This window comes from Montipora capricornis, chromosome 14 (genome assembly GCF_036669925.1).
Source record: "Montipora capricornis isolate CH-2021 chromosome 14, ASM3666992v2, whole genome shotgun sequence".
Classification (NCBI taxonomy): Eukaryota; Metazoa; Cnidaria; class Anthozoa; order Scleractinia; family Acroporidae; genus Montipora; species Montipora capricornis.
The window spans coordinates 45,305,388-45,319,843 of NC_090896.1; the positions used below are offsets into that span (position 1 = coordinate 45,305,388).

Genomic DNA, 14,456 nt, shown 5'->3' on the forward strand with positions numbered 1-14,456 from the left:
TAATCTGACGTTTAAAAAACTGGGGCTCGAAAGCTTGTCGTCATCACTTTCGTAGATTCTATAAGAAACACATGTACTTAATGTTTTACCTGCACCAGGATTGCATTCCTCCGAAAGATCAGCAAGGTCTGATGCCGCAATGGCGTGGTTGTACATGTAAAACTCATCAATAAGCCCTCGGATGCCTTCGGGAATTCCGACACCAACTTCGCCGTCCCAGTTCTGAGGAAAGCAATCCATGACCTTCCTTTTCATCGAGTACATCCCCATTAAGGATGATCTTGCTTTCGTTGATATGCGAGTCATACGTTGCACCAAGGTGCACCCAATCAAGCGAGTCCACAGTATGCCTCGTTTCCATGCTAAAATCACATGACTGAGGTCATCAACATGCGACCAATGGATGACTCCGTCGGTGACTTGCAAAGTATACTTGGCTCCAGAGCCCGTAGTTTTGAATAGGGTGGCAATTCCGGAAACTGAGTCGAGCTTTAGCCACAAGGCGATAGTGATGCCCTCACGTGGTCGACTGTTGAAACTGGCAAAAGGAAGTGCCCACCACGCATGCGTAGAGCCGCGCCGCATTTGGCTTCGGTGACAGAGAGACCCACTTCAGGACTGAGAACGGCACTGTTATCATGACCAGAGCTGTCAATTGCTGAACGATTTTCGATTGTTTCGAAGCCAATATGAAGTATCAGGTACGCAGCATTACCTTTTGCAACAAAACCATTAATAATAATAGTCAACTATGGTCTATTTGTGGTCAAAGTTTATCGCCTTATTGGCATAGGTAATAGCCGGACTTCTAGCAATATTTGGAATGAATACCACGAGTGATATTTTCGAATACGTATTCCTAATTTCACGAGCCGTTTGAAATTTTGCCAAAATATATCTGCTCTTAGCAAACCCAACTGCAGAACTTCGACACAGTTATGCAATCCCGAGACGCAGTCGAATTCTCCCAACTTCCCCGAGTGTTTAGATGAGGCTATGGAAACACGGAAAAAAGTCCTCTATTGCTTCTATAAAATTTCTCAGAGATAATTCGACAAATGAAGGAAACAAATGAGGGAAAATTCTTGATTGAAACAGATTTTCTTGACACACGCCCATATTTCCTACCAACCAATCAAAACCCGCGTCTGACAATACATAACCAATCAAAATTCGTGTGATATCACAGCCGTGTTTCCATACTCTCGTCTAAACACAGCTATTGACCAATGAAAGTGCGCGTACTATCCTAATTATTTTATAAAATTTAATAGAAAATGTTCATTCTTAAAGATTCTTAACGGATGGAAAGAAGTGGATCGTTCGTGTTTCACCTTCATTAAGACATACAATGGTTTTCAAGATTGAGCGTAGAAAAACGGCGATTGCCGTGGTTTTGCCTACAATGCTTCGTAATTGATCACGTTTTCCCTCCATTGGCGAAGGTTGCCTTATAATTGGCTAAATTCATTGTGTACAGCTACGTTTGTCCTGATAGCCGAAGCACTCAGTTGAAAACCACTCTCATACTCTTATACAAAAAATATACCACAATTGGGAGAGGAAAAAGGAATCTAATTTTAAACACACGTTTATCCAACGCATTGTCATTATCAAGCCTTAATTCCTAATTATCATTGTAGTTCATAACTTTCAAAATTACGTCAAACAGCTTTGCTTATTCTTGGTTGAGTAAAACTTCTAACGTACGTGCCAATACGTCCGTTCATTAAAATTATAAGAAATTCAACGAAGCTAAACCTAAATGCTGACTAGAAGTAAATAATTTTTTGTAGTGTTACTCAAGAAAACGGGCCTCGAAGGAAATGAATCTTGGCGGTTCAGTGGTCGCGGATTGCTTGCCAATCAACTGTCCAAGCATACAGTTCTCGTCAAAAATTTATGTATACCAGCAAGTAGGGATTACAAGTAACTCGTTCTTTCTTGATTTTGAAATGTTCTTGTTTATGACCTATTGTACGGGCTATTCTCGATTATCAGCGAATTTAATATACAAAAGTAGGAAGCGGGGCTATTTCCTTCTACAGCGCATTCTCGCAATTTCTTAATCATTTATTTTAATTATCATTGTTATTAAGTTATTAATACATTTGAGGGAAACTGAGGTTACCTGCCATTTTATTCTCTTGTAGAGGTAGTCTGTTCAGTTTTTCCGGGCAGCATAACAGTGTAAGAGTCCTTAAAAGATCTCTTACAATGTTATGCTATCCAGTTAAACTGGTAACATAACATCATTCGGATAATACCACTACCAGTAATAATCATACTAATATTAGTTAGACGAACGGGGAAGCCAATCCACAGTGCAGACCGGTTTACTTTCTATATAGGATAAGGGAAAGAATTATGAAAATAACTAAATAACTATAATCAACAAGTTTAATTACTATTATTTTAGTCATCCTGGTAGTATAAACATTAACAACAGCGTCAATTTAAAATCTAAAATTTAAAACTATCCTACCTTCGGTTGTAGCTGGAATAGTCAGCTTTTTCTTTGCAGTTTCCGTGGTGGGTCTCTTCGGCTTCAAATAGGTCCTGGACCAGTTGTTGGATCTTAAATGACTTTTGGAGCTGGACCGATTTCTGTACTTTACATGGGTTTTGGATTTTGAAGCATGTCTAGATTTTGAAAAGCCTCTTAATCTTGATCTACTGTTAGATTTTTTATTTCCTCTTGGTCTTGATCGGTCATGGGATTTTGTACGCGCTTTAGGTCTGGAAAGATCCTTGGACTCCAACTTGATTCTTGATCTGGATCGATTCATGGAATTTAAAAGCTCTCTTATCTCCTCAAGACCACCACGCTGGGAAGCTGTCCCGCGAGAATGGTCACTTCCCCATAAGGAGAGCTTTGAGCTTGGCGACTTCTCTTGGAGCGATGAAGAAAGCGGTTGGATATCCTTGTTTTGAAGGTCGTTTGTTCCCTCACTTTGCAAAGGATTTGGTGAACTTTGAGGAAAACCAGACGTCCCTAAGGCAAGCGATTTACTCCCTTTGTGGTCGAAGGGGAAAGAAGCGTTAGATTTTTGGGTCATCGTAGCGGCCTTTGGCACCACAACGCGTTTGGAAGGTTGATATTTTTCTCCTCTTAGTTCTGTGGTGACTTCTTTGACGACGCTCTCTGCCACGTTGTCAATCAATCGCTGTAGCGGATTTACTGAATTTAGATTCCTTCCTTCAATAGAATCATTCTTATTTGTCGCGAACGGATTCTTTTTCAAAAGCGGGGTCATCACAGATGAATTCTTAGCAGCGATCTCAGCGACAATCTTGTCAATAAATGACTGGTTAACTGTGGGACGTCTCGCAAATAAGTTGTTGGCGAGAACATGGCCATCTTTATTTGAGCCACTCAACAGTTACCGCCTTCTTTTTCCTTTTTCTTCTGTGCAGTCCCAAGAAATGGTTGCTCTTCGCTTTGGTCGTGAGCAATTCGATGAACATCATCTAAAAATAGAAAAAAAGGCGGGGTAAAGACACGTGTAGTTTTCATTTCCGTAATAAAAAGCAAAATGTAAAACAATAGTTCAAATTTCCAAGCTATGTGATTCATTATGGATTCGATCCATCCAAAGACAAAAGTCAAAATACAAACTTAAATATCCTACCACTTTGTCCACCATTTTCCCGTGAAATCTAACATTACTTACAAAATTAGCACACAATGATATTTGAGTAATGAAAGAAAAATAGACGTGTCATTTGCTGAGCAAACAATATATCGATTTCACCGTACTGTAAGCTCCAAAGGTCATTGCTTAAAAATCCATTGCCATAATAAAATGAGAAATCTTCAAGAGATCGACGCACAGGATAATTTCCTTCAGTTGAAATCGTCACGTCCAAGTCAGGTTAAAAGCAAAGAACACAAAAGAATATGAATTTCTCTTCTGCTGTTACCTGCGCCCTTAATTCTTATTTAACTCTACCAACAAAGCAAAACTGACAGGTACTTACTGGTACTGTGCTGTGATGACTTATTCTGCTCTCCTCCGTTTCTGCCGTTCAGCGGAAGTGCGCCTTCATGAATAGGCCTCATATCTCTCAGTCTCGTCGCAGGTTCAGTGGACCGAGTGGGAATAAAAGACCTCTGACGTTGTCGTTCTTCCCTGCGAGCCACATCTTCTGCTGCTTTCCGAGCTATCTTTTCTTGTCGGTACATTTCTTTCATTTTTTTGTAAATAAGCTTCATCTTCTTTAAGACCAACTCATCCTTCCTAGTCCTTTTCTGGTGGGCCGCTTTCGTAATACTGGACCGAGTTTCCTTTCTAATTGGTTTTCTTCCCATCTCCTGTTTGCGATTAACCTTCTTGGTCTTGTGAATATGTTTTTTCTTGGGGGCTGATCCTTTTGTATTCCTATTGTATATTTCCTGCAGACGGCGATAAATTCTTGTTACATAATCCATGAGTTGGTCTCTATGGTGACGTGAAAGCTTCCCAGACCCTTCAGTCTTGTCTGATACATATTGTTTCACAACTGTTACCTTGTTTCCAGAAGGCTGCCCAAAAGTCATTCTTCGGGTTGGCTTCCATGTGGATACTTTGATTGCTGACTTTGAGGACACTGAAGGAGTGGGAATATGCTCTTCGTGCCTTCTTGAAAAATGTTCAGTGGTTTCATTATGTTCTTGATCATGAAGTCTCATTAAATCCTGCAAGCGGTTGTATATCAAGTTGATTTTATCAAAGATCGCTTCAAAGTCATGTCGTCTACGAAGATGGGATGTCTGTGCCTGCACCCGGTCAATGGAAGTCGGTCGTCCATGATGACCGCCAGAGCTTGGAAAGATATTTTCATCTTCTTTCACAACAGAAACTTGTTTACCCCCATTTGCCAAACTTTGTTGATCTTCATCATCATCATTTGACACCGATTTGTGATCCTGCAAGTGTCCAATTTTCAACGCTTTTTCACCTGGGTGCGTTGCCCCTAAATTTCCCTCCATATGAGCGGCGTAGGCTTCAGAAGTGACGAAGCGAGATTTGGGTTTTGTAGTAACATTCGCAGCTGGTTGGATCATTTTCGATTCCTCCTTATCAAAGACGTCCTTGACCTCGCTATGCTGGCTATCCATGTGCAAATCACTTCCCTTTTCTTCTTTACTCTGTCTTTGGCTCTCAAATTGCGTCTTACGTCTAAGAGATGAACTTTTTATTTGAACCTTGTTATCATTTTCAGGGTTTTCAAATTCAACTTCTCCTTGTTTCCAAAGTCTTTCTCCTTCTTCTCTTCTGAGAAGCCAAATAAGATTTGGCTCAAGTACAGAAATTATCTCCTCTTGTTTTCCCTTCCTGTGTTCGTTTATTTTATTTTCCAAATTGATCAGACCTTCTTCTTCTCGATTTCTTACATTTTGAAGACTCAATCGATACCCACGTGTATTGCTCATTTTTGCCTGCTCGTCTATTCGGAAACGTGATCGATTTCTTGGTGGCATTTGCTGATAAAATCCTCCTAATTCACGTTCCTGGGGCTCGTTTCCTCCTTTTGCGACATCAGTGATGAATCTATCCTCATTTTCCTTCGCGTTCATCCCATTGTCATTAAACGCCTCGGTTGATCCATGCACGTGATCAGTTTGGCGATGCAAGCTTTCTATGTGATCTGCGTTTCTACCTGGGAAACTCGTATCCACCTTTGCCTTGATTCCACTGGACTCAAGTGGTCTTTCAATTTGAAAATGATCTTGGTTTTCAGTTTTTTCCTCTACAATCGTCCCATTAAAGCTGCTCGTGCTATCTCCGGTCTTGCTCTCAGAGTCAATCCAATCTTGCTGCATTGTCTCTTCTGGCTTCATTCTATTTTCAGATTGAAATGCATCGAGGTCCTTGTTTCTATGAGGCATTTCCGCATTATCACTCACTTTGCTGCTCAAAGTATCCAAAGCTGGTTTTTCTGGCCTCTTTCTTGTTTTCATGGTCGGGTTTAAATTTATTATTCTGCCAAACTCTCGATTTTTGTTGTCGAGTCCAGATGGTACATTCTTCCCATCAAGGCCATCAATCACTCCGACATCAAAGCGGCTGCCCGTTACGTTTGAATTCAAGGATCCGTAACGCCTGTTTTCGCTCCTGAGACTCCATTCGCTAGCCTTGCTCTTCAAAATCATTCGTACAGGACTCTTCAAACCTTTGTCTCTTAGACGCATTTCTCGTGATGATCCAACATGTGTCGCCTTATGTACTTTTTCACGAATTCTTTGAATGCTGTGTTCCCCTATGTAATGTTCATCGGTTGGTGGGTACACGGGTGGCCTGTCAGTATCCACAAGCACAACTCGTTTGGTCGCTCTTGAATCCACCGGTACCGGTGACCCTGCCTTCTTGTTCCGCGTTCTACTCTTTCCATCGTTTTCCATGTAAGCAGTTCCCTTTTTTGACCTCAAACGTGGCCTACGTTTCTGTCCTTTGAAACTTCCACGAGTAGAATCCGATGAGATGTTCTTTGTCTGTTCTATTTCATCTTGCTTAGACATGAGAAAGTGAATTTCTGATTCGAGATGTCTATTTTCCTCCGTGACATGAGACAGTTTGTTTATCAAGACATCAATCTCCTTGTCTGTTCGGCTTTTCGTGTGATTTTTCACGCCATTTTTAACCAGAGAATGGTTTTCAGCATTATGCTTGAGAACATTCAAACTGCCGTTTCCAGTAGTCTTAGAAACATTCTGAGGTGTCGTTTTGGCGCTTGGAAATACCACAAATTCTTCCACAACTGTTTGAGTGTCATTACTTAATTCTCCGTCCTTTTTTCGCGTAATGTAACTCTGTTTACTCACGTCTTTTTTGTCGGAACTGTGACTCCTCTGTTCCAGTGGGACCTCCTTATAATGAACTAAGTTAACTGGTCCTTCTCCAGTCGAATTCAGACGGTAAAGAGAGGAGTTAAAGTCAGACGGCTTAATCACGGAACTGGAGTTGTTTTTGATAAAATAAACAACCCTTGGCTTAAATGTCGATTTTCTCGCGGGGACGATTTCACACGCAAAGCTGCTTAAACATGAAACGGTATAACAGTTATCTAGAAACATGAAAATTAAGTCGCAACCTTGTTGCTCGCAGCATTCCCTCACACATTCATTTGTGGAGTTGACTTTCCCACGAGGCGTGAAATTTCCAGCGTTGTAGCCCATTCTGAGAGTGACCTCCTGATACACTTCTGAGTGAGCGCAAGATCTGTTTTCTCTTCTAGGTGCTTTCACGTTGGTTTGTGTCTCGTCCTCGATTTCCTCCATCACGATGTTGACCGGTGGTATTGTTGTTGCTGGTTTGGGCGTTGGTTTGGAATGATGTCGGTAAACATGAATCACTGTCGGGGTGAAAGTGGGTAAGAGAGAGGGAGTAAAACTACAGAGGTATTCGTCAAAGCAGTCAACAAGGAAACAGCGATTAAACGCGTAAAAAGCTACGTCACAGGTGTCCTCTTTGCAGCAAAACTCCGTACAAGTTGACGATCCATTCACAAGGCCTGCGTCAGTGAATTTGCCAGCATGGAGACCACCCCTGAGAGTAACGTTGTGCTCGGTGACGGAGGAGATACAACCAGCAACAGTCATTTTAGTGTTATGAACCAAATCAATGTCTCCGTTTACTGTTGGACCTTTCGAAGTGCGTATGGCTACTGTAGGAAGATTTGTTGGAATTTCAGACGGAGATGTAGAGGTAGTTTTGTTATCAGCCACTGAGGCTAATATTTCCGGTCGCTGCAGGGAAATCTTAGTTGATGATGCGGTAGACGGGGAAAACTTATATTTCGGTATTGTTACAGTTTCTTGTATCACAGTTTCATCCTCATTCCGAGAAACCCGAGATATCATCGGATTAAAGCTCGTGGCTAAGGCCGGTGTACTATCGCACATGCTTGGATTAGAAGTCGAGCACGTTACCAAGAAACAGTGCTGTAGCACCATAAAGGCCAGGTCGCATATTGGACTAGAGCAGCAGTGTTGCGAGCATGTGCTGATGTCATTTACTTGGCCAATTTCGTGGAACAACCCTGAGGAAAGCCCTCCAAGTAGTGTTTGATTATATTCAACCTGACCTGTTTTACAGTTTGAAATGCCAGCATGTGGTGCTTTCGTTGGTAAGGAAGGGACAGTTGATTTTTTTCCTTGTCGTAATTTCTGCTTTTTTCTTGTTCGGACTGTTGAAGCAGTTGCAGTCTTTTTGTGTTTCGCTTTTCCGAAGGTCACAGTGTTGGTCGATTTAGTTTTGCTCCTGTCAAACAGCTGCCCCTTTACAATTTCAGACCTCCTTTTACTATCTGTCATGTAATACGATTTGCTTTTCCTTGTAATTCTGTCTTTTCCTTTGTTTGGGAAAGATGATTTTGTCCGTGTTGTACCATTCACCTTCATCAGGCGAAATAACTTCTCTAAGTCACTATGTGACAACCACTTGTCCTTTTTCTTATCCAATTCACGTTTGATGTTTTGCTCTGTATTGGCGTTGGACGTCACAGATGATTCCTTTACGCCGATTGCTCTGGCATTGCCATGGCGAGTTTTCATAGGCTTTCTTCTTTTCCTTTCTTTTAAACCTGTTACTGTTGACAAGTGCTTTGCGACTCCCGTCACGTGCTTTGGTACAGACGTCACCTGTTCTGGTACCTTGGTCACGTGTTTTGTTTTATGATGCCTTGTTAGCTTGCCAGAATTTCCTCTGAGTACTTTGTGTTTCGTTTTGTGATATTCGCCTTTAGTATGAAGTGTTTTCGAGTTAATTGATTTACCATATGATCCCTTCGTTTTGTTACTGATCTTGTTGCTATAATTGAGAGTTTTAACTGCCGCGGGGAGGGTAGAAGACGGTGTAATATGGATAACATTTACGGAGTTGCGGGACTCTTCAACTTGTCCGTCCATAAAAGTCCTCAGTTGAGATTCGTTTGTCCGTTGTACATAAGCAACACGCGGCCTGAACAAACTTTGCCTGGCTTTCACTGTCTGACACCCTGTTTTTGTGTAACACATTACAAGGTAGCACCGCTGTTTAAGCATGAAAGCCACATCGCAGGTGTCAAAATCACAGCACTGGCGAACGCATTCGCTCATGTTCTCAACCCTCCCCTGGTCTCGAAAATAACCCGATCGGATACCGTTGCGCAGCGTAACATTGTAAGAGATCGGGCTTTTGAGACAAGAGGAGGGGTGAGGGGTTAGGCGTCGAGAGGGGTCCCCTAAAGTGTTCGACGGCCCAGAAGAAGCTCTTGATATCATTCTTTCCACAAAAGTTGATTTCCTTGGCTCAGAATGATTTGAAGCATAAGTTTGTAATAAAGACAGCAAGCCCATGCTGTCGTTTTTGTTGCTGGACAATGATGGCAGGACTCGAATTTGATTGTAAGACATAAAGGCGATTGTGGTTGGATTTAGACGTTTTTGCATACTTGTAATCTTGTTCTGGTTAATTACACGTTCAGCAGAGTTCCATTTTCTTAAATCGAAGATGCTGTGCTTCAGCTCAGCGTTACTATTAATAATTGACGGGGAAGGCATCAATATTTGCGCAAACGATTCAGAATCGAATGACACAGTTCCATTTGGAGTAGATTTAACATCCGTTTCAACTACTGTACTCTGATTTTGATCTGCCATTGCCAGAAGAGCCCCATCCAGTAGAGAGATTGTTTTGGTTGATTTAACATTCGAAGAATTACCTCCAGGAATCTTTTTTAGGTAAATGATTCTTGATCTGTACTTTAAAGTCTTAGCAGGGACACTCTCGCAAAGGTGTCTGTTATGACATCGGACGGTGAAACAGCTATCCAACAACATCAGTGCGAGATCGCAGTGACGTTCCTTACAACAAAACTCAACGCACTGTTGTGCATTGGCAACTTTTCCATTGTCTTTGAAACGACCCGCGTTTAATCCTCCAAGAAGCGTCACATTCTGTCTTTGCTCGCTACTCGTGCAATTATGACGCGATTCCCAGCTTTCTGTAAATACTTTGGAGAGCAGAGAACGCGCTGGAGAAGGTCTAATCTCTATTGTACTCAGATTTGATGCCATTTTAGTGGTTGTAGACGGAGCGAAATTTTCCGTAGCTTGACTAAAACTCGAGTTCATCGTTGTTAGTGAGGCATTAACGCCAGTTAATGGCTGGTTAGACGGCAGAGTTTTGTTTTCCAAAGTGTTGGTCAAATTACCTTGATCTCGTCGTATGCGAGAAACGAAACCAATCCTGGGTGTGAAAGTCAGATTTCTAGCCGGAACTGGATCGCACAAGTGTTCGTTATAACACGCGATAGTATAACATCTTGTCAGTACCATAAAAGCTACACTACAAAATTGCCAACGGCAACACCGTTCGATGCATTTCCGCATATTTTGCACGCTTCCCTGGTCTCTAAAAATCCCAGCTTTGATGCCTCCCCGCATGGTTGCATTGTAATAAACAATCGTGCTCTGGCATGTTTCATCTTTTACAAAAGCCTTTTCAGTTTCAAATGTTTTCCTCCGTAAAGTCCCTTTTCGGTCATGTTCAGCCCATCCTGATTTCGAGGAGAGTGATTTTACTCTCAACGAGGATGGCGTAATTGTCTTTTCAAGTGAATGACGAATGCTCTTTCGAAGTGTTGACATACTTAATGTTTGAATCAATCGAACATCTTCTCGCGTGTTGACTTTGATTGGTTCAAGCGTTGATTCGATTAACGCCCCCTTAGCAGGTACAGCGGGTGGCACATTTGGTGACCTAAACATCATGTATGAATCAATAAAGGGACTTATTAATGGCAAGTGTCTGCTCCCAATTAAACTGTTCAGTGAGCCACTTGTCTTCCAATTTAGAGTTGATTGCATACTTGAAGGGTGCCATGTAGGTGCCACTAGCCTTTCCACATTATTTCTCTTTTTGACACTCGGCGAAGACGGCTGAACCAGACTGGCAAGAAGATCCCGAGTGACAGCGGTTTTTTCTCTAGACACATGTACTAGCTCTGTAAAATAATCTATTTTTCGTGCAGGAACACTTTCGCAGAGGTGAAAACTAAAGCACGTGACTAAAAAACACCTCCTCATGATCATAAAGGCCACGTCACATTTGGTTGAATGGCAACACTGAGTAACACACTGCTCAATGTTTGTCACCACACCACTGTCAAGGAATGAGCCTGCGTTAATTCCACCGCGTAAAGTGACTTTTTTCTCTTTGTTACCATAACGACAGCTTCTATGGAATTGAGCAATCTTTCTCTTGGTTTCCGCCGATGTGACGTATGTCAATGAAGCGAACAAATCGGCTTTCGTTGGAGATATCGGAATCGTCTCCAGAGAACTTGAAGATGTAATAAAAAAGGACACTAAATTCCTTCGCACATAAGCCAACTGAGGTTGAAAAATTGAGCGACGAGCTGGAATACTCTTACAGGAAGATTCATTGTGACAAGAAACTGCGAAACAGCGGTTTACAAGCATGAAGGCAACAGTGCAGTTGCTTCTGCTGCAACAAAGCTCAACGCATTTTTCCATACTTATAACAGTTCCTTCATCCTTGAAAAATCCACTGTTGATGCCATTACGAAAGGAAGCGTTTTGTAGAGTAATCGACGCAATACATAGAGATCCCGCTTTGGCGTTTTTAACCTTATCTGTTACTACAGTCGCTCTCTTTTTTCCTGAATAGCTCAGAGAAGGACTTGAGGATATCTCTTTCTTTCTGGAAGTGACATTGGAAGGCTTGTTCGTGGTCTTACTGTTTCGTTCTTTTGGCATAGTCACTCTGTTCTGTTTGTAAATCATTCTCGGTCTGAAAGCGAGAGTTCTGGCTGGAACACTTTCACAGAGTCTCTTGCTTTTACACGCGACCAGAAAGCATCTATTCAAGATCAAAAACGCGACATCACAAGATTTGTAGAGGCAGCATTGGTTGATGCATTCGGCGTCACTTCTAACTTCTCCAACCTCTGTCAAAACACCCGCTTGAATTCCGCCTCTCAATGTTGAGTTAAAGTTAATTGTTGAATGTGCGCACAAAGATGATGACCAATGCAAAGGGCGCATCGCCTCTGAAATGTCCAAGCCAACAGAAGCCGTATGTTGGGAAGATTTTGTTGGCGTGACTGGAAAAGACTTGGGCGTTGACGCTGTCATGGATAGTCTACCAGTTCCCGCCATGTCGCTAGCAAGTACAATATCGGTGTTTGAGATACCAGGGAATAGAGAACGCGACAAAGAATTCAAATCGTGCATTTCATCAGTGCCAAACCCTAACTGAGGCGTAGCAGGAAATGATGCTGTAACACCCTCAGATATGACAATCGTTTTGTTGCTGACACCTTTATAACCATTGACAGAAAGTTTAATTTCGCGATTGCTGTTTTTCTTAGTTAGGGTGTCTTTGATACTTTTGAACAGATGGGAAAAATATCCAAACGTATCTTGCTCCTTATTGTGGCCGGTTACTCCTGCTAACCGTGTACTGACTGTTCTCACTTGACTTGATTGAGAGGTTTCAGCATTAGTCTTAGTGGCTGTTATTTCTTCACTGTTAAACAAATGAGAATCGGTATGCCCTACGGTTAACACCGACGAAGCAGAAGTGTCGAACAAGGAAGGTGTGGACGTCTTTCCCTGTGTGCGTGCGGACAATTTTAGGCTGTTTGATGGAGTTGGGTAACTGACAATACCAGGTTGAGCGTGCTCCTGTGGCGACGATACCGTAAATTTGTCCCAGAGAGGCAAGAAAGCCGGAGATGGTGTGATAAGAGATATTCTGGAGAGTGACACTTGTTGATAGTGACTTAATGAGGAAAGATCTCCACGTATTTGGGACTTACTAGTCGTAGCTATCGAGGAAGAGCTCAAGTGTTTTGATTCAAGCCGTGACCTAGGTTGACTTCCACTGTTCATATGCTTTGCAAATTGATCTGTTCCTTGGACATGCGTAAGTGAAGCTGCAAGACTGGATTTTCTTTTCACGTTCACGACTATTTTTCCTTGTGTATGAGAAGACTTGGAAAATGGGATATTCTCAGAAGATGATATCGTAGGAACCCTAATCCGCTTTAGGACATCTTCGGATAGTGACGCAGAATCTGAGGTTGTATTTAGAGACTGATAGCCTATTGATTTGGGTTGCTCCAGTGCATCAGTTTGCTCACGAAAACCGCCACTAAACGGCTTGACGTCGGGTATTTCAACGCGCTTCTCCTTTTCTCTATCCGAAGGTAGATGATTTGTTAGGTTTCCTTTATTTGAATGATATCCTAACTGGAACACTGTTGGTGGAAAGGCAATTAACGATAAAGTGCGGTGTACAATAGTCTTTCCAATTGTTTTTCTCAAGGCACCGGTTCTGCTGTCATAATTGCTGCCGGTTTCAAATTTTCTCAAGGAATTGATGTTTGCAGCAGAACCAGCAAGCAACAAAGGCGTCACTTGCGTATTTGATGTTTCGTTTTGGTGGAAAAAAGTGGTCATCGTTTTGTTCACTGTTTTCATGTCGGAAACATGCAACCCAGTTTTAACATTCTTCGATGAGGAAAGTAGGTTTTCTAAAGCTCCGGTCTTTGCTTGGCGACTAATGACTGATGATGGTGGGACCGTAAGTGAATTTCTTTCAAGAAAAGACGATGGCGACGGAAACAACCTGAAAGATAACAAAAGAGTTCTTGCTGGCAATAAATGGCTGAAGGAAACTGAGACATCAGTAAGTAACTGTTTGGAAGGCAATTCAGTGAAAGGAGCCGTCGGTGTAGCGCTCGTTGCGTGACCTGTGAAATGCACTGGACGCAATTGAAATGTTTGTATGAGGCTAAATGGACTTTGTTCCAATCCTGTGTGATTTCTGTCATTTGAGGAATTTAAAAACTTCCCTGCACTCGTGCCACGTGCGGGTGAGTCATCACGTGTCATAGTTGCGGAAATCAAGGAGGTGAGGAAATTAGGATTCAAGAAAGAGCTCGTATTGCTGCTGTTGGCTTTCAATGCTCTTGGTGGAGACTCAGTCTCACGAGATTCCGGAAATGCAGCCTTTGTGGTTATTGCTATCTTTCCACTCCCGAAACTAACTCCTCCATCCTCTCTCAGCTTATCACTTCTGTGGTGGCTAGATGTACTACTCCTTGTGACACTTCTTAAAAAGACAGTTGTATTTAAAAGACTCCTTAGGCGGGACGAAGGAGTCGCATCATACGCCTTTGTTTTCAGAAAACTAGCATTTCTTGACTTTGATGAATCCAGTAGGGTGATTAATTTATTCCAAGACGAATCACGAAGTGTTGATGATTTCAATGGTAGTATAAAATTGCGCTTATGTTCTTCAAAAAGATTAATTTCTGTTGATATCTTATCATAGGATGTCTTGACTGAGGTCATTGCCGGAGAACCAATGATATTGTACCTGGGTGCTGATTCCGAGTTCGTGAAAGTACTCTGAACCCTTTTCACCCTTAACGCCTTACTGGGTGATATTTCCTCGATGTTC

General features: G+C 42.1%; 2 protein-coding genes across 2 annotated transcripts in view; both read right to left on the reverse strand.

Moving 5' to 3' along the window:
* LOC138032036 (uncharacterized) overlaps positions 1-12,397 on the reverse strand; it is a 16,455-nt gene extending 4,058 nt beyond the window's left edge. Inside the window, 6 exon segments of the mRNA XM_068879617.1 lie at positions 90-225; positions 227-369; positions 372-554; positions 557-715; positions 2,486-3,361; positions 5,161-12,397. Coding sequence (XP_068735718.1) covers positions 90-225; positions 227-369; positions 372-554; positions 557-715; positions 2,486-3,361; positions 5,161-12,220 — 8,557 coding nt within the window. The 5' untranslated portion in view covers positions 12,221-12,397.
* LOC138033511 (uncharacterized) lies at positions 3,258-5,052 on the reverse strand. Its single transcript, XM_068881267.1, has 2 exons — positions 3,982-5,052; positions 3,258-3,471 (listed from the first exon to the last, which is right to left on the reverse strand). The coding sequence occupies exons 1-2, from the start codon at positions 5,045-5,047 to the stop codon at positions 3,377-3,379; spliced, it is 1,161 nt and encodes a 386-aa protein (XP_068737368.1). The 5' UTR covers positions 5,048-5,052; the 3' UTR covers positions 3,258-3,376.
* Positions 12,398-14,456: the final 2,059 nt, after the last annotated feature.